The sequence below is a fragment of the Pseudoliparis swirei genome, chromosome 24 (genome assembly GCF_029220125.1).
Source record: "Pseudoliparis swirei isolate HS2019 ecotype Mariana Trench chromosome 24, NWPU_hadal_v1, whole genome shotgun sequence".
Lineage (NCBI taxonomy): Eukaryota > Metazoa > Chordata > Actinopteri > Perciformes > Liparidae > Pseudoliparis > Pseudoliparis swirei.
Genome location: NC_079411.1, coordinates 1,907,688 through 1,929,013, shown reverse-complemented (window position 1 = coordinate 1,929,013; position 21,326 = coordinate 1,907,688). Strand labels below are relative to the sequence as shown.

General features: G+C 47.7%; 2 protein-coding genes across 5 annotated transcripts; both read left to right on the top strand.

Annotated features, from left to right (window-relative positions):
• Positions 1-473: 473 nt before the first annotated feature.
• On the top strand, positions 474-16,309 carry npepps (aminopeptidase puromycin sensitive). Of its 2 annotated transcripts, XM_056408379.1 has the most exons (23): positions 474-786; positions 3,442-3,526; positions 3,631-3,708; positions 3,815-3,936; positions 5,001-5,108; positions 6,258-6,458; positions 6,747-6,843; positions 6,930-6,963; positions 7,802-7,916; positions 8,298-8,462; positions 9,112-9,216; positions 9,323-9,383; positions 10,255-10,364; positions 10,478-10,541; positions 10,961-11,100; positions 12,270-12,404; positions 12,896-13,115; positions 13,225-13,367; positions 13,486-13,542; positions 13,747-13,854; positions 14,084-14,239; positions 14,352-14,399; positions 14,700-16,309. In XM_056408379.1, exons 1-23 carry the CDS (start codon positions 664-666, stop codon positions 14,844-14,846), a joined length of 2,622 nt encoding a protein of 873 aa, XP_056264354.1. In that variant the 5' UTR covers positions 474-663; the 3' UTR covers positions 14,847-16,309. The 2 variants fall into 2 exon arrangements, with proteins under 2 accessions (XP_056264354.1, XP_056264355.1); XM_056408380.1 differs by lacking the exon at positions 3,442-3,526 and having other exon boundaries at positions 696-786.
• A 507-nt stretch (positions 16,310-16,816) lies between these two features.
• c24h6orf120 (chromosome 24 C6orf120 homolog) lies at positions 16,817-20,331 on the top strand. Of its 3 annotated transcripts, none has more exons than XM_056408441.1 (2): positions 16,817-16,878; positions 18,596-20,331. In XM_056408441.1, exon 2 carries the CDS (start codon positions 18,638-18,640, stop codon positions 19,229-19,231), a length of 594 nt encoding a protein of 197 aa, XP_056264416.1. In that variant the 5' UTR covers positions 16,817-16,878; positions 18,596-18,637; the 3' UTR covers positions 19,232-20,331. The 3 variants fall into 3 exon arrangements, with proteins under 3 accessions (XP_056264416.1, XP_056264417.1, XP_056264418.1); XM_056408442.1 differs by lacking the exon at positions 16,817-16,878 and adding an exon at positions 16,885-17,063; XM_056408443.1 differs by lacking the exon at positions 16,817-16,878 and adding an exon at positions 17,082-17,450.
• The last annotated feature ends 995 nt before the right edge of the window (positions 20,332-21,326 follow it).

Sequence of the window (21,326 nt, the reverse complement as noted above, 5' to 3'; positions counted from 1 at the left end):
GGTAATGTTTTGATCACAGTGTATTTATTTATTTATTTGTATGCGTGTTACTCGCATAACTAAAAAAGTACTAAACCGAATCACATGAAATTTGGTGGGATGATTGGTTATTATCCGGGGACCATTTGATTAGATTTTGGGATCGATCGGGTCAAAGGTCAAGGTCATGAAAAGGTCAACTTCTTCTTTTTAGCATAGCACGGTCAATTTGTATCCAATTGGCATGCAACTAATGCCAACATGTTCATAATCTTCCAATCTTGTGATATGCGAAGGTATGCGCTCTACCGAGTGCCCGTTCTAGTGCAATATTATTTCTGCTCTTCGAATAGTGACAAAATCGTGTCCGTGGACCGAGTGCGTGCACGTTCCCAACGTGACACCGACGTGATGACGTCGCACGTCGGTCGAATCGACGTCGCGTTAAGTTGAGTTGTTTGGGCCGTCTACGCGGAGAGAAGCGCCGAGAGGGTTCCGGTTGATGTTGCTGTTCCTGGGCCGCAGGGTTCCGCTGTCACTCGCACACAGACTCACTCGCCTGCTGCCCGCCGTCACCCGTCGAGGCCCGCCCTGCTCCGCTCGGCATTAGCACAACTCGGAGCGACACCTGGAGCGACACACAACACCGTCTTCCTTAGCGCGACTGCCCAAAACACAGGAACCATGCCCGAAAGGAGGCCCTTCGTACGGTTACCGACGGACGTTTACCCCGTCAACTACGGCTTGTGCCTGAAGCCCGACCTGATCGACTTCACCTTTGAAGGCAAGCTGGAGGCGCTCGTGGAGGTAAACGTGAAGTGGAACCTGGGCGGGCTGGGGTTGTCTCTGCGTGTTGCGTAATCTAACCGGCTAACGTTACCAGCGGTGAGCTAATGTGCCTCCGTCCGTCTGATAGCGAACAGATCGGAAGCCGCTCGTTAGCTCGTTAGCTCGTGAGGAGCGAGCCAACTGATCCCTGGTGACGTTAGCTGACGGGCCGGGTAGCTGGCCGTTGGTGGCGGTAGCTAACGTCAACGGTCAGCTACCGGCAGTTTCACGACGGGGCTCTCGCGAGTCTCACCAGACCAACGAGCGTTAACGAAACATAAATACATAATAATATATATATATAGATGTGACTAGCTAAGGAGCTAACTGGAGCTATGCTAGCACAACAGTACCGCAGACTTGCACTCTCACGTTAGCTTAGCCGTCGCTAGCCGCTAACGGGCGCTTCGCGACGTGGCCGCGCGGCGCGAGCAGGTCGCCGCGCGCCAGAGCTTTAACCCCCGCGGCTGCACGAGCGCATTACGATAAATCACTTTCAATTAATCCGTTTAAAGGTCACGCAGCTCGTCAACGAGCCGCCGAGCTGTCGCTGTTTGCTAAATCATGGCAACACGTTGCGCCCTCAGGAGAATAACATCCAGCTGGGTCACGTTAGACTTCAGCCCGACGTAAATACACAGATGCAAGTAATATGGAAAGTGAAAGTATATATTTTGCAGTAAGACACTTTGCACTATTCTATGCATGTCGTTTCTGAATTTAATATTGTAGCTGTAGTAATGTGTGCGTTAGATGTTTACGTTTGTTGCGAATGTAAACTCATTTATATACTGTTTCTGTTTTAATATCCAGCAATCCTATTTTATAAGGGTTAGTATAGAACAACGTGTCTGTCATCTGTTCAGAGGCTCACAAAACTAACAAACAGCTTTGTGACGAAATATGTTCCATCAGTTCCCAGAGGCTTTTAAAATAGTTTATTTGGAATGATTTTTATCATCACACCAAGGAAATGCCCCATCCTTCAGTTTCACTAACAGTTAAAGTCGACCTATCTGAAGATGTTTTGTTGTTGTTTTTTACTGAATTGAAAGGATATAAAACATCATAATTCTTATAGAGTAAAAAGTAGAATAGAAATAAAAGGTTGCTTCAAATTTAAACACTCTGGTATAATAACATTACTTCAAATGTGTGCAGAACTCGTGTCAGAACACATTAAACGGTCCTGGCTGTGGAGCTGCTGGGGAAGTATTTTGCGAGCAGCTCCAGTTTAATCTCTCCTCTTCCTCCAGTCGGCGGGCCGTGTGAGGAATGCGCAGTGCGTTTAGCTTTCAGTTGACTTAAGGTGATAGGTTAGTGAATCAGTTCGGGTCCATGAGGTTTATCGCCACAGCGGCGACTATGTAACCGACACGCACAACAAACACGCCACCTCCACTTTTAATGTATTTCTGAGTTGTGTCTTTTTCGTGTGTGACTCCACCTGTCGGCCGAATGTCTCCGAACACCTGTGAGCTCAACACTCGACGCGCTTATCGGAGCCATCGGGATACACGGCGTCGGTGTATATTACGGCCAACATGTGCACTGCTATTATTAGTTTTGTTTGTGTGTGACACCCTTCACTGCTGGGGTGTGAACTGCTGCTCCGATCAAGAACCATTATTATTATGAGTAGTACATTGTATTGAGATGAGTAGTACAACATACGGGTAACTCCATGGCGCGAGAGTCAACTATGTCATGAGAATAATTTCTAAGATAACAGTAACTCCAAGGAGCACGAGCCAAATATGAAATGCAAAGCAGACCGCCGGAAAAACAAAGTAAATAACGTTTTGCATGAACCAGGAAACACTTTTACGATTACATATCAAATTTTTTTTGATGATTATCTTTCTGTCGCTCAATTTTTTGTTTCGGCAGTAAGATACTGGAAGTTGTCACTGGATGTTTGTCTTATTTAGTTTAGTGTCTCATTGGCACCACGACAGAAATGACACAGGGCTAAAGATATAGATGTAGAACAATCTATATTTAATGTAAACCAGCCACACTGAGGAAACATCCAACCCAGATTTAAATATATTCAAACATCGTGTTTAAAGGATACTAAATGCAAATCCTTATTTCAGCCACTCTCAGAGTTTGCGTTCCTCCTGCCGCTGGCGAGCAGGTGAACGTTCTTGACCGCGCTTTGGTCCGAAGCCCGGCGGACACACAATGGACCGGATAAACCCGAGCCCCGTGGCGCTGTGCCACTCGCCGGCCCGGTTCATAATCACAGGCCTTGAGGGTCTCAGCCAGCCGGCCACAAACATATGTCACCGTTTGTGGCATTATTACATATTAAATGCCCTTTCGCCCTCTAAGTCGGGTCGTTTCCCACATCACGAGTGCAAAGCCCCCTTCGTCGCTCTTCCTGTCTTTGTTTTCATCCCTTTCTCTCTCTGTTTGTTTCTTTATCTGCTCCGTGTGTTTGAGCTCGCAGGAAGTTCTTTCATTCCCCTCTGCGCTATCTGACGTTCATCAGAAGGTCATTTGCTCTCATTCTCCTTCGCGTGGTCGTTTTTATTCACTCGTCACCGTTCCCAGGAATATTTGGGGATTTTTAAATCGTCGCGCCGCAAAGGTTACCGTCGGTGAACGATGCCGTGTCCGTGTCTACAGGTGACACAAGCCACCAATCAGATTGTGATGAACTGCGCAGACATCGACATCATCACGGCGTCCTTCGTATCGCAGGGAGGCGAAGGTGAGGGTCAGACTCCGTCCTACACTCTGATTACGCCTGATTTTAAATTCCCGGACTGAGAAGAGGGAGCATTGCATCGTGTCGTTTGTCTTCCTCTGTTTCAGAAATCAACGCCACAGGATTCAACTATCAAAATCAGGACGAGAAAGTCACCCTGTCATTCCCGAGCGCTTTACAGAAAGGTAAGACGCCGACTCCACGCCCCTCTCTGCTGTTGGCATTAAATTCGTCCTTCCATTGGCTGAACTCCCAGTGCAACACTTTCTGCCCCGCCCCCTTTCCTTCAAGGCTCCGGCACGTTGAAGATCGACTTTGTCGGGGAGCTGAACGACAAGATGAAAGGTTTCTATAGAAGTAAATACACGTCCGCGAACGGGGAGAGCCGCTACGCCGCCGTCACACAGTTTGAGGTACGCCGATGGCCGCCAGCTAATGGGAGGTTTTGTTTGGTGGTCATGTGATCTACATTTTCATCCCATTTATACGCGTGTTTTGAAGACGCCTCTGTGTGTGTTAACGAGGGTTTTTGGGGAAAGTTGAGCCCAAAACCAAGGTCAGTCCGTCTGGACTCTGACTGAAGGGGGTTTCACTGGAACCTGCAGGGTTCTGAACCAACCTGCTGCTTACAGACACTGGAAGAAAAAGAGATGGAGATAATACTGAGAGGAGAGAGGAGAGAGGAGAGAGGAGAGAGGAGAGAGGAGAGAGAGATCCATTTGTGATATCGTCAATGTTTCTACTTGACTGAGGAATGCAGACTCGTCAGATGAAGTTCTGGCTCCTCATCGACGAGCCCATCCTGAAACCCAGTGGTACCAGTCCAGCGAAGAGAGGGAGACGTATGCTTGAGGCCAAACGGTGCCGCCTGACCTTCAGTGACGAGTAGTTTCACGAGAGAGAAGTTCAAACCCAGGTCAAAGTAGAACCAACACTGTGTCATATAGAAAGTCACTGCCATCCCTTTTGTCACTGAAGAACAAGAATATAAATCTCACTCAGAGTAACTTCCTCAACACAACTTCTGTAGTCGCTAGTTCTCGTTTCAGACTCGCGGTGTGATATGAACATGTGGGGGGGGGCAACTTACGGTGATGGAGCCTAGCGTGGGGAACGTTTCAGGTTCTGGAAAACCGATGTTAAAAAAAGGCTCCTTTTTGTTTTCCGAGGCCGGTCGCTTGATAAAATCGTTGTCTCCGAGGCGTTTGATTCAAAATGCCACGACTACATTTGATGCGTTCTCTACATCTGCTTTGAAAACGGCTGACGATGTGTTTTCTTCCCACCCGGCACAGATGATAAAATGCTCGACTGTAGCGCTGCTGCAACAAAGAGAAAAGGGCCCGTGATGCTCACACAGCAAAGGGGCACATAGAAGTTTAAATACTAATTAAATGTCTGTAAGCTAATGATACCTCGATGGTTCCGTGCAGTTTGAACGCGGGCTGTCATGTGACCTCTGGTTTCTGTCCTCCAGGCCACGGATGCCCGCCGAGCTTTCCCCTGTTGGGATGAGCCGGCGATCAAAGCCACCTTCGACATCTCTCTGATCGTTCCCAAGGACCGCGTGGCCTTGTCCAATATGGTACGTGTCACATGGTCCCTGTGAGCGCCTCAGACTGCCTGAGTCACTGTGTGTGTGTGTGTGTGTGTGTGTCCCACTTTGTGCAGATTACATAACAGGCTGGACAGCAGCCTCATGTTATGTTTAAACATGTCAAATGCAAACTTCTCTACGCCCTATACATTATTTTTTTTTAACTTGAGTGACGTTTGTCTCGCACGGTTAAAAACACAACAAATTTGCGCTTGAGCTTATCCCTCCAGGCTAAGGCGGCGGGTCTGGCCGGTGACAGTGAAGCTGAGTCTGGTGGCCTCAGTTATGTCGCCCTAGATCTCACTACGGAAGAACTATTGCCCAAGAATATGACGGACAAATACCTCTGTATAGAAATACATCTGTCCTCGATAAATACTGATTATTACAGACGTTGCAGTGAAGGACATTTTTGTAAAGTGCAAAGATGGATACAGCTGGGGATTTTATATATATATATATAGAAACACACACAAGTGTTATGTGTCTCACAGCCTCATGTCTCTTCTTCCTCTGAGCCACGGGTAGCATTAAATACAAAGCGCCTCCCTGTTGCCCTGGGTAGCATGTTCCTTCATCACCATGAACACACACACACACACACACACACACACACACCGCCCTACTGTCACAAATACTCACTAGAGCACCAAATGTGGATTAATCCGTCGCTGAAAATAGTCCCCAGCAAATGCTCTTTTTATATATTTATTTATAAAAAGAAGGGGAAAAAACAGCTTTTTGTCTAAAGATTTCTGTCCTCAGTGGGAACCAGAGAGCAGAGAGCCACAGACAGGAAGTCAGTAGCATTGAGAGACAGACTCTCACATTGTTAGTTTTTAATCTCTTTTTAATCTTTTCATGATTTTTTAATGAGAAATAACCTTTTAATGGATGAGTCCAGATGTCTGATTGTGGTCTTTGTTGTGGCTCCAAAGTCTCACAGCAGATCCGTCATAGGCCAACGGGAACACTGTCATTAATGGTTCAGCCTTCTGATTTCAACGACCTCCGTTGACCTTGCCCGGAGCGCAACGGCCAGCGCTGCTCTCGAAATAGCAAAAAACAAATAAATAAATGCATCCGCGGGTCGTTTTGTCCTTATTAATATTTCACGGCGTCTCTCCCTCGTTCCAGAACGTCATCGATCGAAAGCCGTACCCGGAGGACGAAGACCTGGTGGAGATGAAGTTCGCCACCACGCCCATCATGTCCACGTACCTCGTGGCGTTCGTCATCGGCGAGTACGACTTTGTGGAGAGCCAATCCTCTGACGGCATCACGGTGCGCGTCTACACGCCCATCGGGAAGGCGGAGCAGGGGAAGTTTGCTCTGGAGGTGAGAACTTTAACCTCCCTCCGCCTTTGGGGTTTTTGACCCGATTCAATGTTTCTTAAAAGAATATATATATTATATGTATGTATATATTTTTATTATAATATATATATTTGTTATATATATATATATATTTATTATTATTTATAATTAATATATATGTATTTATTATTTTATATATATATTCCATTGTGGAGCAGCAGCTACTTGATGTTCATCTTTGCACTAAGAAATTAGAGCAGACTGTTTTAAATTATTCATGTATTTTAAAATGCACTCTTTCTTTTGCAGGTTGCAACCAAGACCTTACCGTTCTACAAAGACTACTTCGATGTTCCGTACCCGTTGCCTAAAATCGATCTCATAGCCATCGCCGATTTTGCTGCCGGTGAGTTTCGGTCGATTCTACATTCAGAAGTTCAGAAACGTCTCAAAGCGCTGAAAGTGAAGCGTCCGCCTCTTCTCTTCCTCCAGGTGCCATGGAGAACTGGGGCCTGGTGACCTACAGGTACGGCTGCTCTGGAACCAACGGGCTAACTGGCTTAGAGAAGGCAGGAGACCGGCTCCACGGGAAGCCATCGCTACCGGCCACGAGGTCGTCTCTGTGAACATGTTCACAGGCTGTCCTTTGACCTCTAACCTCAATATACAGCAGCACACTGGGTTCACGCCCACTCAGAATGACGTGACCTTCGGGCGATGCAACGTCTTCACGCAGTCTCAATGTGATGTTGAGTCTCAGACTTCTCATTTCACAATTATAGAGTTTCTCATCTGTCTCCACAACAACATGCTCAGCATCCAGTCCCCAACATGACGGCGTCCTCCGGCTTCTGGTGTCTAGGTTTTATTGATTTTTTTCAATTTCTAGGATGTAAGTGAGCTTTTGAATGTCCCTCATGCACTTCATCAGAATCCTTCAGACCCGATACACTCTGAACTGAGCTGTGAACACAGGGCCGCGCTGCAGTTCATCTTTAGTTCATTAATCAATCTGATGACTGACAGAAAGTTGATTGCCACCATTTTTGATGAATGACCAACAGTTAAAAGTTTTTGGTTTTGGACGTTTTTTTTAAATGATCCTCGTGTTTTAAAGACAGTCATTTCATCCTGTAACGACTGTACGCTGTAGTTGTGCAGCTCCGGGTCTCATTGAGAAAATGTTGTTGTTGCTGTTGCTGTCGCCGGTTTGCTTGTCAGCCGCGTTGCTTTTTAATTGCCCCGTGCTCTGCGTGCTGACACCTGTCCGGTGCCCAGGCGTGTGATCCGCCACGCGCCCGAGTTCAGGTGGAGGAGGCGTCTCTGTGTTCACACGCCATCTCCGTTGTTGTTGTTTTCTCTAGGGAGACGGCGCTGCTCATCGACGCCAAGAACTCCTGCTCGTCCTCCCGGCAGTGGGTGGCGCTGGTAGTCGGACACGAACTCGCTCACCAGTGGTTCGGGAACCTGGTCACCATGGTAACCAGCCCTCATCTGCCCACAGCTCTTTGTGAAACCGAAGCAGCAGAAAACACTTTTCTGGCTCTTTCGTTGCTCACGCTGAGGAATCCATTACTGCAAGTGACTAAATGTTCCACCTCCACTGATTAGACTCCCACATCTAGATGAACAGCAGATAAAACATTTTATGGTTTCATTTCCCCTTTTATGAACATTTATTGCCTCCCAGATGCAACAGTTATTTGCGTATCCTATTAGTCAGATCTAATAAGTGCGTCCCCTTTTAAAACTAATGGAATGTAGGACATGGATGTGTTTTTAAATCCCGTGTGCTCCAGAAAGTTCTGTAATGTTCTGACTTTGAGGACTCTGTGTCATCTCGTGTGTGTGTGTCCACAGGAATGGTGGACCCATCTGTGGCTCAATGAGGGCTTTGCATCCTGGATCGAGTATCTGTGTGTGGACCACTGCTTCCCCGAGTACGACATCTGGACCCAGTTCGTCTCGGCCGACTACACCCGGGCCCTGGACCTGGACGCGCTGGACAGCAGCCACGCTATCGAGGTGAGCCGCGGCCCGGAGGACGTCGTCACGTCCTCATGACGTCCCACTGTGTGTGAAAGTACACGGCCGCTGCCACACAGCTTTATTGGGTCCAGTCGGATGAGACGACGACTCCGACTCAAAGCTTTCTGTCGCCGTCTAATCGCCCGTAAAGATTGATCAAATTAGTCTCCGCTGACGTTTGGACACACCTGGGAGCGGCAATGACTCAAATGCAGAGCGCAGAATGAAAGCGATAGAAGAGATTCTCCACACGAGTCATTTATTGGTGCTTTATTGGTCATTTCTCTCGTTAACGTCTCTGTGACTCGAATCCTTTTTGAATGTGTCTGAAACGACGGCGCCGCCTCATGGGAGGACTTCCTTGTTTGATGCGTTTGTCCAATTGAGGAACAATCATCCCTGCAAGCCCCGCCCACTTTCTAGTCCCTAAAGGGGTTATGTTGGGTTGCAGAAATATATGTTTTGTATATATTTAAATTCTTCTGTACATGGAGAACCAAACGCTGTACAATAGTTTAACCAGACCGATGGTTCAGAGACGGTTGAAGAGGAATGAAAGAAATTACAAGTATTTAGTCAAATCGACTGGAAGCGAGTGATGTGAACCCATCACACACTCTTTAACGTGTGTGTGTGTGTGTGTCAGGTGAACGTGGGCCATCCCTCCGAGGTGGATGAGATCTTTGACACCATCTCGTACAGCAAAGGGGCGTCTGTGATCCGCATGTTGCACAACTACACGGGAGACGAGGTAGGTTGTTGTTTCCGTCTCACACACACATACACACACACACACACACACACACACACACACACACACACACGCCGTTCACCTCTTGCTCTTCTCTTCTCTGTAGGACTTTAGGAAAGGAATGAACGCCTATCTCTTGAAGTTCCAACACAAAAATGCTTCAACAGGTAGGAACCTTGAGATGAAATGTTGTGTCCGTTTCCTCATCCCTCTGTCCGTTTCCTCATCCCTCTGTCCGTTTCCTCATCCCTCTGTCCGTTTCCTCATCCCTCTGACCCGTTTCCACATCCCTCTGACCCGTTTCCTCATCCCTCTGCCCGTTTCCTCATCCCTCTGCCCGTTTCCTCATCCCTCTGTCCCGTTTCCTCATCCCTCTGTCCGTTTCCTCATCCCTCTGACCCGTTTCCTCATCCCTCTGACCCGTTTCCTCATCCCTCTGTCCCGTTTCCTCATCCCTCTGTCCCGTTTCCTCATCCCTCTGTCCGTTTCCTCATCCCTCTGTCCGTTTCCTCATCCCTCTGACCCGTTTCCTCATCCCTCTGTCCGTTTCCTCATCCCTCTGTCCGTTTCCTCATCCCTCTGTCCGTTTCCTCATCCCTCTGTCCGTTTCCTCATCCCTCTGTCCGTTTCCTCATCCCTCTGACCCGTTTCCTCATCCCTCTGTCCGTTTCCTCATCCCTCTGTCCGTTTCCTCATCCCTCTGACCCGTTTCCTCATCCCTCTGACCCGTTTCCTCATCCCTCTGCCCGTTTCCTCATCCCTCTGCCCGTTTCCTCATCCCTCTGCCCGTTTCCTCATCCCTCTGCCCGTTTCCTCATCCCTCTGTCCCGTTTCCTCATCCCTCTGTCCGTTTCCTCATCCCTCTGTCCCGTTTCCTCATCCCTCTGACCCGTTTCCTCATCCCTCTGACCCGTTTCCTCATCCCTCTGTCCGTTTCCTCATCCCTCTGTCCGTTTCCTCATGCCTCTGTCCCGTTTCCTCATCCCTCTGCCCGTTTCCTCATCCCTCTGTCCCGGTTCCTCATCCCTCTGTCCTCAGAGGACCTCTGGGCCTGTCTGGAACAGGCCAGTGGGAAGCCCATCGCTGCAGTGATGAGCTCGTGGACCAAGCAGATGGGCTTCCCCATCATCGAAGTGGAGGAGGAGCAGGTGAGCAGGACATCAATGGCCGACTGTTGTTGTTGTTCAGTCGTGACGAAGTGTAGCTGGTTCCATGGTCGTGTCGCGTTTGCCGTGTCTCTCACCTCGATGGTTACCTGCAGCAAGGCGACGACCGCGTCCTGAAGATCTGTCAGAAGAAGTTCTGTGCCAGTGGACCGCACAGCGGTGAGCGGACGGCCTCATCGTCTTTGTTTTTACTCGAATATAATATGTGGAACTATATTTATGATCATATACTAAACATTATATTTTGTACTGTAGTTCACCTCATACTATATCTTATATCTCATAATGCATTATATTATTATACAGTTGTATTACATTGTGAACATTTTTATTTCTCTAAAATAATAACAATAATAATAATAATGCTATATTTTCACAGCGTATCGACTGTTAATCATAATATATTTCAGTCTCTGCACTTTGACGTCACACCGTCACTTTATCCTTGTTATTATTATTATTTACATCTTATTTCCATTTGACGTGTATTTATTTGTGTTGTGCTGCTGCACCTCAATGAGATCAGGGTTATCTCTTTGTTGTTGTTGTCTTATTTGACTTGTGTTGTTGTCATACAGGCGAGGATTGCCCCAGCTGGATGGTCCCCATTAGTATTTGTACCAGCGAGGACCCCAAATGCACCAAGCTCAAGGTTCTGCTGGACAGACCCGAGACGACCATCACCGTGAGCGGCGTGGCGCCGGACCAGTGGGTCAAGGTGAGGAATGCAGGTTTGAGCTGGAAGGGTTCCAATCATTTGAGCCAACGTGGCGCTCCACGTCAAACCGTGAGGCTGCAGGCCACATGGGGGTCAAAGGTCACGCGCATGCAAACAATGTCAAACATTAAGCCGGTCGCCGTGTTTCGGCTCTCGAAGTTAAACTTTGACCGAAGAGGAACCGGTTGACTTGAGCCGACTCAATGAGCCGTGAGGGGCGGCGCCGCGGCGCTCTGCTTCCACGGGAGGTTCAGGGTCACAGAATGGAGTTGTTGCGTTTTCTCCTTTTCGCACTGATTTTTTTTTTTGTTGACATCTGAGGCTCGTTTCCCGAAGCAGGATTCAGGGTTTATCGCGGTGACCTCTGGGTGACCTCTGGGTTTTTTCACTTCCACAGTTGAGGTTCCCGTCTAGCTCGCCGTGGTTACTTACCCTGAACGCCACACCGCCGGCTGTGTGACTCGTAACCGATCTGGTCTCTGGAGTCCCCGCCTCCTCCTGACTGAGTTAATGTGTCTCTCCAACGTCGTCTTCCTCTTCGCGCTGCTCTCCAGCGGGATGAAACGGACTTTGGAGCAAAGACAAAGACGAATGGTTCCATCTCTCGGGCTTCATATGAAGCGCTGATGCATTCGAGTGCTAAACTGTTGCGTTCAGCCTGAATTGAGTGGTCCACTCCAATTTTGTGTAGTTCTGCAAAATTATAGTTTTTCTTTTACGTTTTGTAAATATGCTCCACTGTCGGCGGACTTGATTGTGAAGCCCCGCCCCCTTTAACCGCTCCTGGGTTTTAATGAGCCTAAAGTCTGTGTGTATGTGGAACTCGCTTCGGGGGAAACGGGCCTCCGGTCTTTTATCCGTTGCCGTGGCGACGTGCTTATACAACCCTCCGTTGCGTTCTTTAGTATTCTGGGGAGCAGGTGAGGCCTCCAGTCTGAGAATGGACTTGTGGGTAAAACCAGTGTAAACCAAGCGAGTCACGAGGCTCCCAGCTGCTAAACACAAGCTTAATGTTCACTTACGAGTTATTTGGGGAACATTTCAGCCTCTAGACTAAACCCACTGGAGCCATTAGGCTGATGCGGTTCCGCTCCCTTTAAGCCCCGCTGGCTGAGAGCCTCCAAGAGGCCTGACCCCGCTGACCCCGCTGACCCCGCTGTGTCCTCCAGGTGAACCCCGGCACCGTGGGCTTCTACCGCATCCAGTACAGCACGGCCATGTTGGAGCGGCTGCTGCCCGGAGTCCGAGACCTCAGCCTGCAGCCCGTGGACCGGCTGGGCCTGCAGAACGACCTCTTCTCCCTGGTGACACACACACTGCAAACTACACTCTGTGTCAGAAGTCCTCCGGGACGATGATCTGGTTCACTTTTGAGTTTTGCTACATTGAACCAGTTTGTTTCTGAGAGACATCGTTCCTCTGGATCGATGCTGGAGACACTGGGACACACACACACACACTCACACTCACACTCACACTCACACACACACACACACAGCTCTACTGCCAGGCTACAAAACTATGATGATGATGATGATTTCTCTTCATGATGTAAATCTACTTCCCTTCCAGTCTAAAAAAGAAAAAGGCAAAGTGAGGGATGGTGGCCGATTTGTATTTTTGGGGGATTTGATTTAATTTTCTTCCCGTCATTACTAAAATACAAACTTGAAGACACACTCATAAAATGAGGCGTGGCGTCGTGTTTTCGCCTAAATCCGTCACTTCACACGTCGCTTATCATCTAAAAATCCCCCAAATCTCATTGTTTAATAATGCTGTCGTCCGGCTTCAGTCTCGTGCCGGGATGATCAGCACGGTGGAGGTGCTGAAGCTGATGGAGGCCTTCATCAACGAGCCCAACTACACGGTGTGGAGCGACCTGAGCTGCAACCTGGGGGTGCTGTCCTCGCTGCTGTCCCACACCGACTTCCACGAGGACATCCAGGAGTTCATCCGGGACCTCTTCACCCCCATCGGCCTGGAGCTGGGCTGGGACTGCAAACCTGGGGAAGGTGAGGAAGAGGAGGAGGAGGAAGAGGAGCTGAATTGCTTCTGAAGGAGTACGATTCAAGCCATTGGGGGCGTGTGCAAAGGCAATAAGTTGCGCGTGGTGGTTTTCAGGCCACCTGGACGCCCTGCTGAGGAGTCTGGTTCTGGGCAAGCTGGGGAAGGCGGGACACAAGCCCACGCTGGAGGAGGCCCGGCGGAGGTTCAGGGACCACGTGGAGGGCAAGCCGGTGCTGCCGGCCGACCTCCGGAGTCCGGTGAGCCGAACGCTGTCGATGCTTCGAGAAGAGAGACGGATTCACTTCATCCCATGTGGTTGATGAAGAGCAGCAAGACATCTGGCAGCATTAGTTTAGTGTCATGTTTGTGTTCCAGGTGTATCTCACCGTGCTGAAGCATGGAGACAGTGCCACGTTGGACACGATGCTGAAGGTATGACATCATCACCCCGAGGCCGTCCACATGGATTCTCATATTGTTGTGTTTCTGTGTCTCTCTCTCTCTCTCTGTGTCTCTCTCTCTGTGTCTGTGTCTTTCTCTCTGTCTCTCTCTCTCTCTCTCTGTGTCTCTCTCGCTCTCTGTGTCTCTCTCTCTCTGTGTCTCTCTCTCTCTGTGTCTCTCTCTCTAACCTTTCAGCTCCACAAACTGGCGGACATGCAGGAGGAGAAGAATCGTATCGAGCGGGTGCTCGGCGCCATCTCGGCCCCCGACCTCATCCAGAAGGTCCTCAGCTTCGCCCTCTCGGTAACGCGCCGCCACCACATACTAAATGACATGTAATGTAATGTTGTCGTGAAGTTCTGTTTTTGTTTTGGAAGTACATGTGACCCAGTTTCTCTCTGTTTATCTGGACTTTGAGTGTTTGTGATTCAGTGTTTAATGATTACTGAGGGACGAAGAGGCCGAGCGACAACAAGCCGCTCTTCGGCCCCGTGTCCTCCGCTCACCCCTCTGTGGCTCTTCTCCCCGACAGGAAGACGTCCGTCCCCAGGACACGGTGTCGGTCATCGGGGGCGTGGCCGGCAGCAGTAAACAAGGCCGGAAAGCCGCCTGGAAGTTCGTCAAGGACAACTGGGAGGAGCTTTACAACCGCTACCAGGGCGGCTTCCTCATCTCACGGCTCATCAAGGCAAGAAGCTGCTGCCTCATCTTCTTCTTCATCCGGTCATGTGACAATGTGTCCGATATTCTACGTCTGTTTGCTTCTTGTTTGACACAAAGTCTTTATTTTGTACCTGCAGCTCACCGTTGACGGATTTGCTGTCGACAAGATGGCCGCTGAAGTGAAGGTGAGGGCGTCGCTTTAATCTGACATTTCATTCGTTTTAGTCAGAGGTTCATAATCTTTTGGAAGTTATTCTATATTTTGATGATTCACAAATCTAAATTAGTCCGTTTTATTTTCATGAACAGATTTTGAGAAGCTGATTTTAAATCTGCTGATTTATGTTGCAAAGAACTAAATAGTTTGACCCCTAGGGGGCCGAATGGCCTCGCGGTAAAGACTCAGATGGGTGACGTCTGATGACGTCATACACAAAGTTTATTTGGGAAGGCCTCACTCGCTCCGCGTGTCCGTTTCCCCGCAGAGTTTCTTCGACAGCCACCCGGCGCCGTCGGCCGAGCGCACGGTGCAGCAGTGCTGCGAGAACATCAACCTCAACGTCGCCTGGCTGAAGCGCGACGGTGACGACATCGCTCAGTATCTACTGCGGCGCAAAGGGCCCCCCGTCTGAGCCGCCTGGCCCCGCCCCCAACACCCTCTAGCCCCTCCCCCTCCAGTGCGGACCTTCCAACATCATAGCTGCCTCAGCAACCCCCCCTCCAAACCCCGCCCCCTGCAGACCAGAGCTGGAGAACAGCTTCATTGCTCTAAAGAGACTGGAACGAGAAAGGCGAAGCCAAGAATCCAACAACGTGTCGGGGAAACGCAAAGAGACTCTTTCTACGTTAACAAAGCAAAATTAATGTTAGTCGGACCAGGAATGTAGTCTTACCCCCTTCTGCCCGCGAGCGGCCGAGTAACATTCTCCCGCCGGCGGCGTCCCCACGAGACGGGACCGCCAAAGCACTCTGCACGCCGTCGTCCATCTCTGCGTCGTAGCTGATAAAACTGTGAATCCCCCCCTCCCCCCCCCTCTTTATTTCTCCGGCTGCCACTCACTTTGAATGCATGATTTGTGATTTTTCGCTTTTTTTTTCTTTCTGCAATTGCTGCTTTTGTTTACTTCGGTTTGTTTTTTGTACAAACAACAAATTTACTTCATTCTTTAATTTAAATTTTTTTTTTTTTTAGTTCAGTAATTCACTCTTCGATCTGATTGGGTGAGAGCAGAAGGCCCCCGGGCTGAGTGGGCTTCATGACCGTAGTGTGTGTATGTGTGTGTGTCTGCGCGTGTGTGTGATCCTCCATTGCTAATAAACGGTTAGACAGGCGAGCAGCGATAGCATGGTACTACATTGTAAACTGTATAATGTAAGTTTTTTGTTTTTGTTGTCTGCAGACGATGTTATAAATAATGGAAAGGTTCATGGTTTCCTGTCCCCCCCCCCCCCCCAAACCCCTCAAGCTTTGTTCAGTCGAGAGTTTGTATAGTTTGAATCATCAACGAACATATTTGATCTCTCCTGTTTGTTTATCTGCCCTCCAGTGAAATGAAGATATCGGCATGTTTTATAAAACATCAGATGCAGTTATTTAAATGTTGAGATCATGTTTTTATTCTGAGGAGAGGGTTGAAACAAAAAGAAGAAAGATCACAACGCGACTCTTCAGGGCCTTTTTTCATTCTGACGCAACATCATGAAACGCCTCTTAATGAGGGCCCGGTCCTTGGTCCCGGTCCTTGGTCCCGGTCCCGGTCTTTGTGGGGCGCGGCAGATCGACTGGACTCCGCTGACGAACTTGGAGGCCTTTAAATCGGTTCGACTGGTTTGCAGAAAATATTTAACACGGAAGTGGTGAAAATAGTTTATTTCCACATAACGTCTAATGTGACAGATTATGCAGACTTGTTGAACGAGTATATCTATATAGAATTTACAATTTGATGTGGTTTTTGAAAAACATACCGACCCCGAGTCATCAGCCTGTCGTCGAGACCCCCCCCCCCCACCCTTACATTTGTTGTTTGTTCTTTTTTGGGGTTTAAAACTACAGTTGGTGTTCATTAAAGTGAAAAAGGATTATAAAAACAAATGATGTGAAAAATCTGGACAACTTTATTTAATTTGCGTAACACTGGAAACTGATATGAAATTATGTTTTCACAATCGCGCACATTCACTGGAGAAACTCATATCGGATTACACGGAAAAGTGTATATATTATGATTGTATTAACAATATTATAACTTCATGGCTCAACATGTCGCGTGCACTGAGAATCACGCAATAAGCAGTTCAGGCGGACGCGTCAGATACACGCCGGAGACCGGAAGTGAGTCAGCACGCTGGTTTTCTGTCTGCGTTCAGAATCTTTCAGTAAAGTATTAACGCCAAAATATACTTAAAGTGCAACCAGTACATTATATATTGAGAATTATTATTTTTGCATCAATATTCTGAATCTGTAAAAAATAACTTTCCTAAATTATTCATATAAGTATCGGTAGCGTTCCCAACCTGTCGGGTGCAGTTACGCCGCTCCGCCGCCATGTGGCGCCACCGAGCGGCGCGGCGCTGTCAGCGAGCCGAAGCGAAGAAGTGAACTTAGTTTCCCGGCAGGTTGCTGTTTGGACGAGATGCTGGTTCGGGAATGACAGCTTTGTGAGTAGAAAGGCGCGGCGCGTCGACCCGATGCTCCACGCGCGCCACGTAACCGAATTACGACTCAACTAATCAGGGTTTCAGTCATTCGGCAGCATCTATTCGTGAAACTTGAACGGGTTTGTAGCTCGACCCCAACGAGCTGACTAGCAGCGTTAGCTCCCCGATAGCTAACGTGGACTTTGGTAAGAAGCTAACCTAGTTACCCTGGTTGAGTTAACCTGGTTAAGTTAACCCAACTAGTTTAGTTATGCTACATTAGTGAGTCGATTGGTGTGAGCTAAGGCTGTGAGCTGACACGTATAGCTATATATGACCGAATAGTTAGTCATAGAAGGGCGTATTATTATAATAATTATAAGTATTGTATATTTTTTATTGTGTCTTTTGTGATTATTAGTTTTTTTATTTAATTATTTAATTAAAATTATTATTCCGTTTTTAATTTGTATTTATATTTTAGCCCGTCGGATGACGTCACAGGTCGAAGCGGGATGGCGGCCTCAAGTTAATCGACACTAGATTTCGTCACGTGACGCTTCTTCTGGACGTTACCGCGACTCTCACCGGGGGTAACACGCGTTAATAACCGTTAAAACGGACCGCTTAGAGCGACTGTACGTTGTTTTTGACGGCGTGTGCTGGTGTTTTCTCTCTGCTCGGTCTCAAAGGTCAGAGGCTGGGAGGAGGCGGTGTATTTATAGCGCTGCTGAGAGTCGCGGTTTGTTTGAGGCTGTCCTTATAGGAAGGGCCGCGAGCAGCTCCACTTAATATCACTTTACTAATACCACTCTGGAGATAGTTTCATCCTTTTTATAACTTAAAGTTTAGAAAGAAAAACCTGTCTTCAGCTGTGTGACCAGGTATCTTCCAGTTGATCCAAGAGGCTTTTTAAAGTGTTGATCTAAAGAAGTGGGAGGAGTTTCATCCTTCAGTCCATCGTGAACCTCTAAGGTCAAGACACCTGGAGGTAGAGGTCTACCTGAACAGGAAGGAGACGAAAAACTCATCTGACGAGTAACTAAAGTCTTCCATGGAAACAGCCAAGTACCTTGAATGTGTACTTCATGAGTAAATGCGCTTTGTTTACGTTACACAACTCTTTTCTATTCTGTAAACAAAGTTGTCTAGTAAAAAAAAAAAAAATATGCCTTTTCTCTTTGTTGCTGTAAATAATATCTTGGAATAATATACAGTCACATTTTTACTTTTTTAAAAAAATGTCCATACTTGTTGAAATCGGCATTAGTTCAATTTCAGGTTAAATTAAGAACTAGATGATGGATCACAAAGCCAGTCAGACCACCTGACCTCGTGACCTCTGACCCCAGTGTCATCTGCGTGTTGGTTTGAGGTGCTGGAGCTGGAGAAAGGAGCTAGAACGCAAAAGATCAGTGATTCTGGGAGTCGACGTGACATCAGCCGCCAGAATTAGTTTAAAAAGCCCCAGAAGAAGAAGCCGGTAGAAGCTTCTGCCTGTGCAAACAGCCGGTCGGTGCGCCGTTGTTTTTTTACCGGCTTCTCATCCTGTCGGGTGGGTTTTTAAAAACTCACCCGACAGGATCAGAACCAGTCCCGTTTCCCCTTTCCATGAAACGTGAAAACCTCCGATGAGAACTGAAGTCCGGATGTCGTTTTGGGCTTTCTCCGTTAATCCGATATTGAATGAATGAGAGCGTCTGATGTTGTTGTAACGGCGCTCCTCTGCTGCCTTCAGGCTGTCTGGCCGTCCAGGCGGTGACCGACCGATGCCTTCGCCATGATGCCGATCTGCGGCGCCCTGGTCGTCGCCCTGCTGCTGTCCCAGGCCCGAGGCTCCCTGAGCCCCTCCGAGGACGAGGGCGGCGGCGGCGGCGGCGGCGTCCCCTCCGAGTGGCTGCTGCTCCACGTGGTCCAGGGCCACATCGGGGCCGGAAACTACAGCTACCTGCGCCTGAACCACGACGGCCGCATCATCCTGCACATGCGCAGCCTCGCGGGGGACGCCGACCTCTACGTGTCGGACAAGACGCTGCGGCCGAGCTTCGACGCCTACAAGCTGCAGTCGGCGACGTGCGGCCGCGACGTGGTCGCCGTGCCCGGGGACTTCGCCCGGCCCGTGGGCATCGGCGTCTACGGCCACCCGGCCCACGAGGAGAGCGAGTTCGAGATGCGCGTGTTCCACGATCAGACGGTCGCCGCGGAGACGCTCGACGACAAGGACTCGTACGCGTCGGAGGACGGGCGCAGGAACAGGAAGTCCCCCGAGGCCGAGGAGGAGGAGGAGGAGGACGACGACTTCCAGGAGGAGGAGTCCATCTTCTGGACCATTCTCATCGGACTGTTGAAGATTGTGCTCGAGATCTTGTTTTGAAAATTGTTTTCCCTTCATCGTTTGTCTTTGAATTTGTCTTGAGGTGAGAAAAAGGAAAAGAAAGAAAATTCTTGTGATCAAACTTTTCATAATCTTTAAAAACCAGAAGAAATCCGTCTTCGCGGTCGACGATCCGCCTGAATGCGTCGCCGTAGAACCGCGACAGAGCGATGCGGGGGCAGGCGTCTTGCTCAAGGACACATCGCCTGGGGCGGGAATCGAACCGCCGGGCCTCTGATTGGAAAGTGTGTGTGTGTGTCCGTCCCCCCTCTGGAGATGAAACGTTGAACCTCGTTGTGATTTCTTTCTTTTCTTCATCTGTTGCAGTTCAACCCAAAAGGACCAGAGGGGAATATTCCTCCAGAATACACGAGTAGAGTCACTTTTATGGTTCCTCCTCTTCCATAAATCTGATTTAAAAACCACGTAGACACCAAGAACTAAAAACGTTCTTCATCTAAACCGTCAGTGAATTAATCTTAATAAATTAACTTTAAAACAGGAGGAGCATCTCTCCGTACGCGTCGTCTCTCGACTTCAAACACGATCCGGAGGCGACTGACCTTTCGACCTCTCGGCCTGCGAGTGACGCGAAGCCGCTTTGTCTTCCCTCTGCGTGTCAACACGGTCACCGGTTAGAGATGAAACACGAGGTTGAGACCTGCGGGGCGGAGAGAGAGTTCCATCTGGTTATTGGGCGTGACGGTTGTCACGGTGACGGTTGCTGCCGTCATGCTTCTGAATCCACGGTGTTCCGTTTCCTTTAGTTTAGACTCCAAACGCGTGTCCGCTGCCGACCTGCGGAGCATCAGTAGCAACGGGTCCTTTGGGTTTTGATGGCTCACTGTTTTTTCTAATTATTGTAATAATTCATTATTATTTAGTGGTTGCCTGTTGTCGCGCTCCTGATTTTAAACCATCCCCTCGTTGACGTTTCGGGGTTCAGTTACGAGGAAACTCGCTACCGCTGAGCAGAAATGTTCAACAGTGCCTTCGGGGGATCGCTCTCCTGTTTTACACAGACGATGCATTCAGGTTCCGAAATAAAGCAGTTTTTTTTCCCGCAAGACTTTATAAAAAAAAAATAATCCCAAACTTTCTGTCTTTGTTTGTTTCCTATTGTTTCACAAGTAGAGCCGGTGATTCTGAGAGGAATCTAATTTAAATAAGGAATCATCTGGTTATTCGTGTCGGTCGTCACGACGACGATGATGATGGTGAAAGTGTGGGATCATCAGCGAAGATTTTTAAAATTATTAGTTACCTCAATTCCCCGTTTGTTACCGGAACATAGGATACATTTGTCACGCTAATATGACACACCACAAAGCCCATATATATATATTCGTTTTATATATATATTGGAATACATTAATTTATTTAAATATATATACAAATATTTATAAATATATATTAAAAAATATGTATTATATTTTTCTAACAAATTCCTCACTGATTAAATCCCTGAAATTAGATTTTATTCTAGACTAATTTCACTTTAACAATAGAAATGTTACATTAAGACAATTATGTTGTGGGCGTGGTGTACAGCTTGAATCAATTAAGAACTACAATATGGTAATAATATACTATATTTGCTTTTTTTTTAAAACTAAAAGTAAAACGCATTTCAGAATAAAGTAACGATGTGCCGGTATTATATTAAAATAATGCATTAATCTCTTTAACGCTGCAGCTGATTTAAATCATTTTAATTCTGACGGTTAGTTTAATTAATTTAATTTTAAACTATAACATCACGTATGAGCTGATTTAATATTTGTTATTCATCTGAATCTGCAAAGTAACGGATGTGATCAAACAAATGGAGAACAAATACATCCGCCTGAGATGAAGTATAAAGTACTCGGCTAAAGTAGTAAAGTACTTAAGTCTAAATATTTTATACCACTAATCAACTACAGATGGTGTAAGTTGATTTGTAATCTTTCTTTGACTCCACTCCTTGTCTGACAAGCTGTAATTAATACGTGACTTATTATAGATGTTTATTATAAATTTCATTAATATAGATTATTACATTATCGATTATGAAGGAGCTCCACCTTCAGCCACGAAATAGACATCAAAGCAT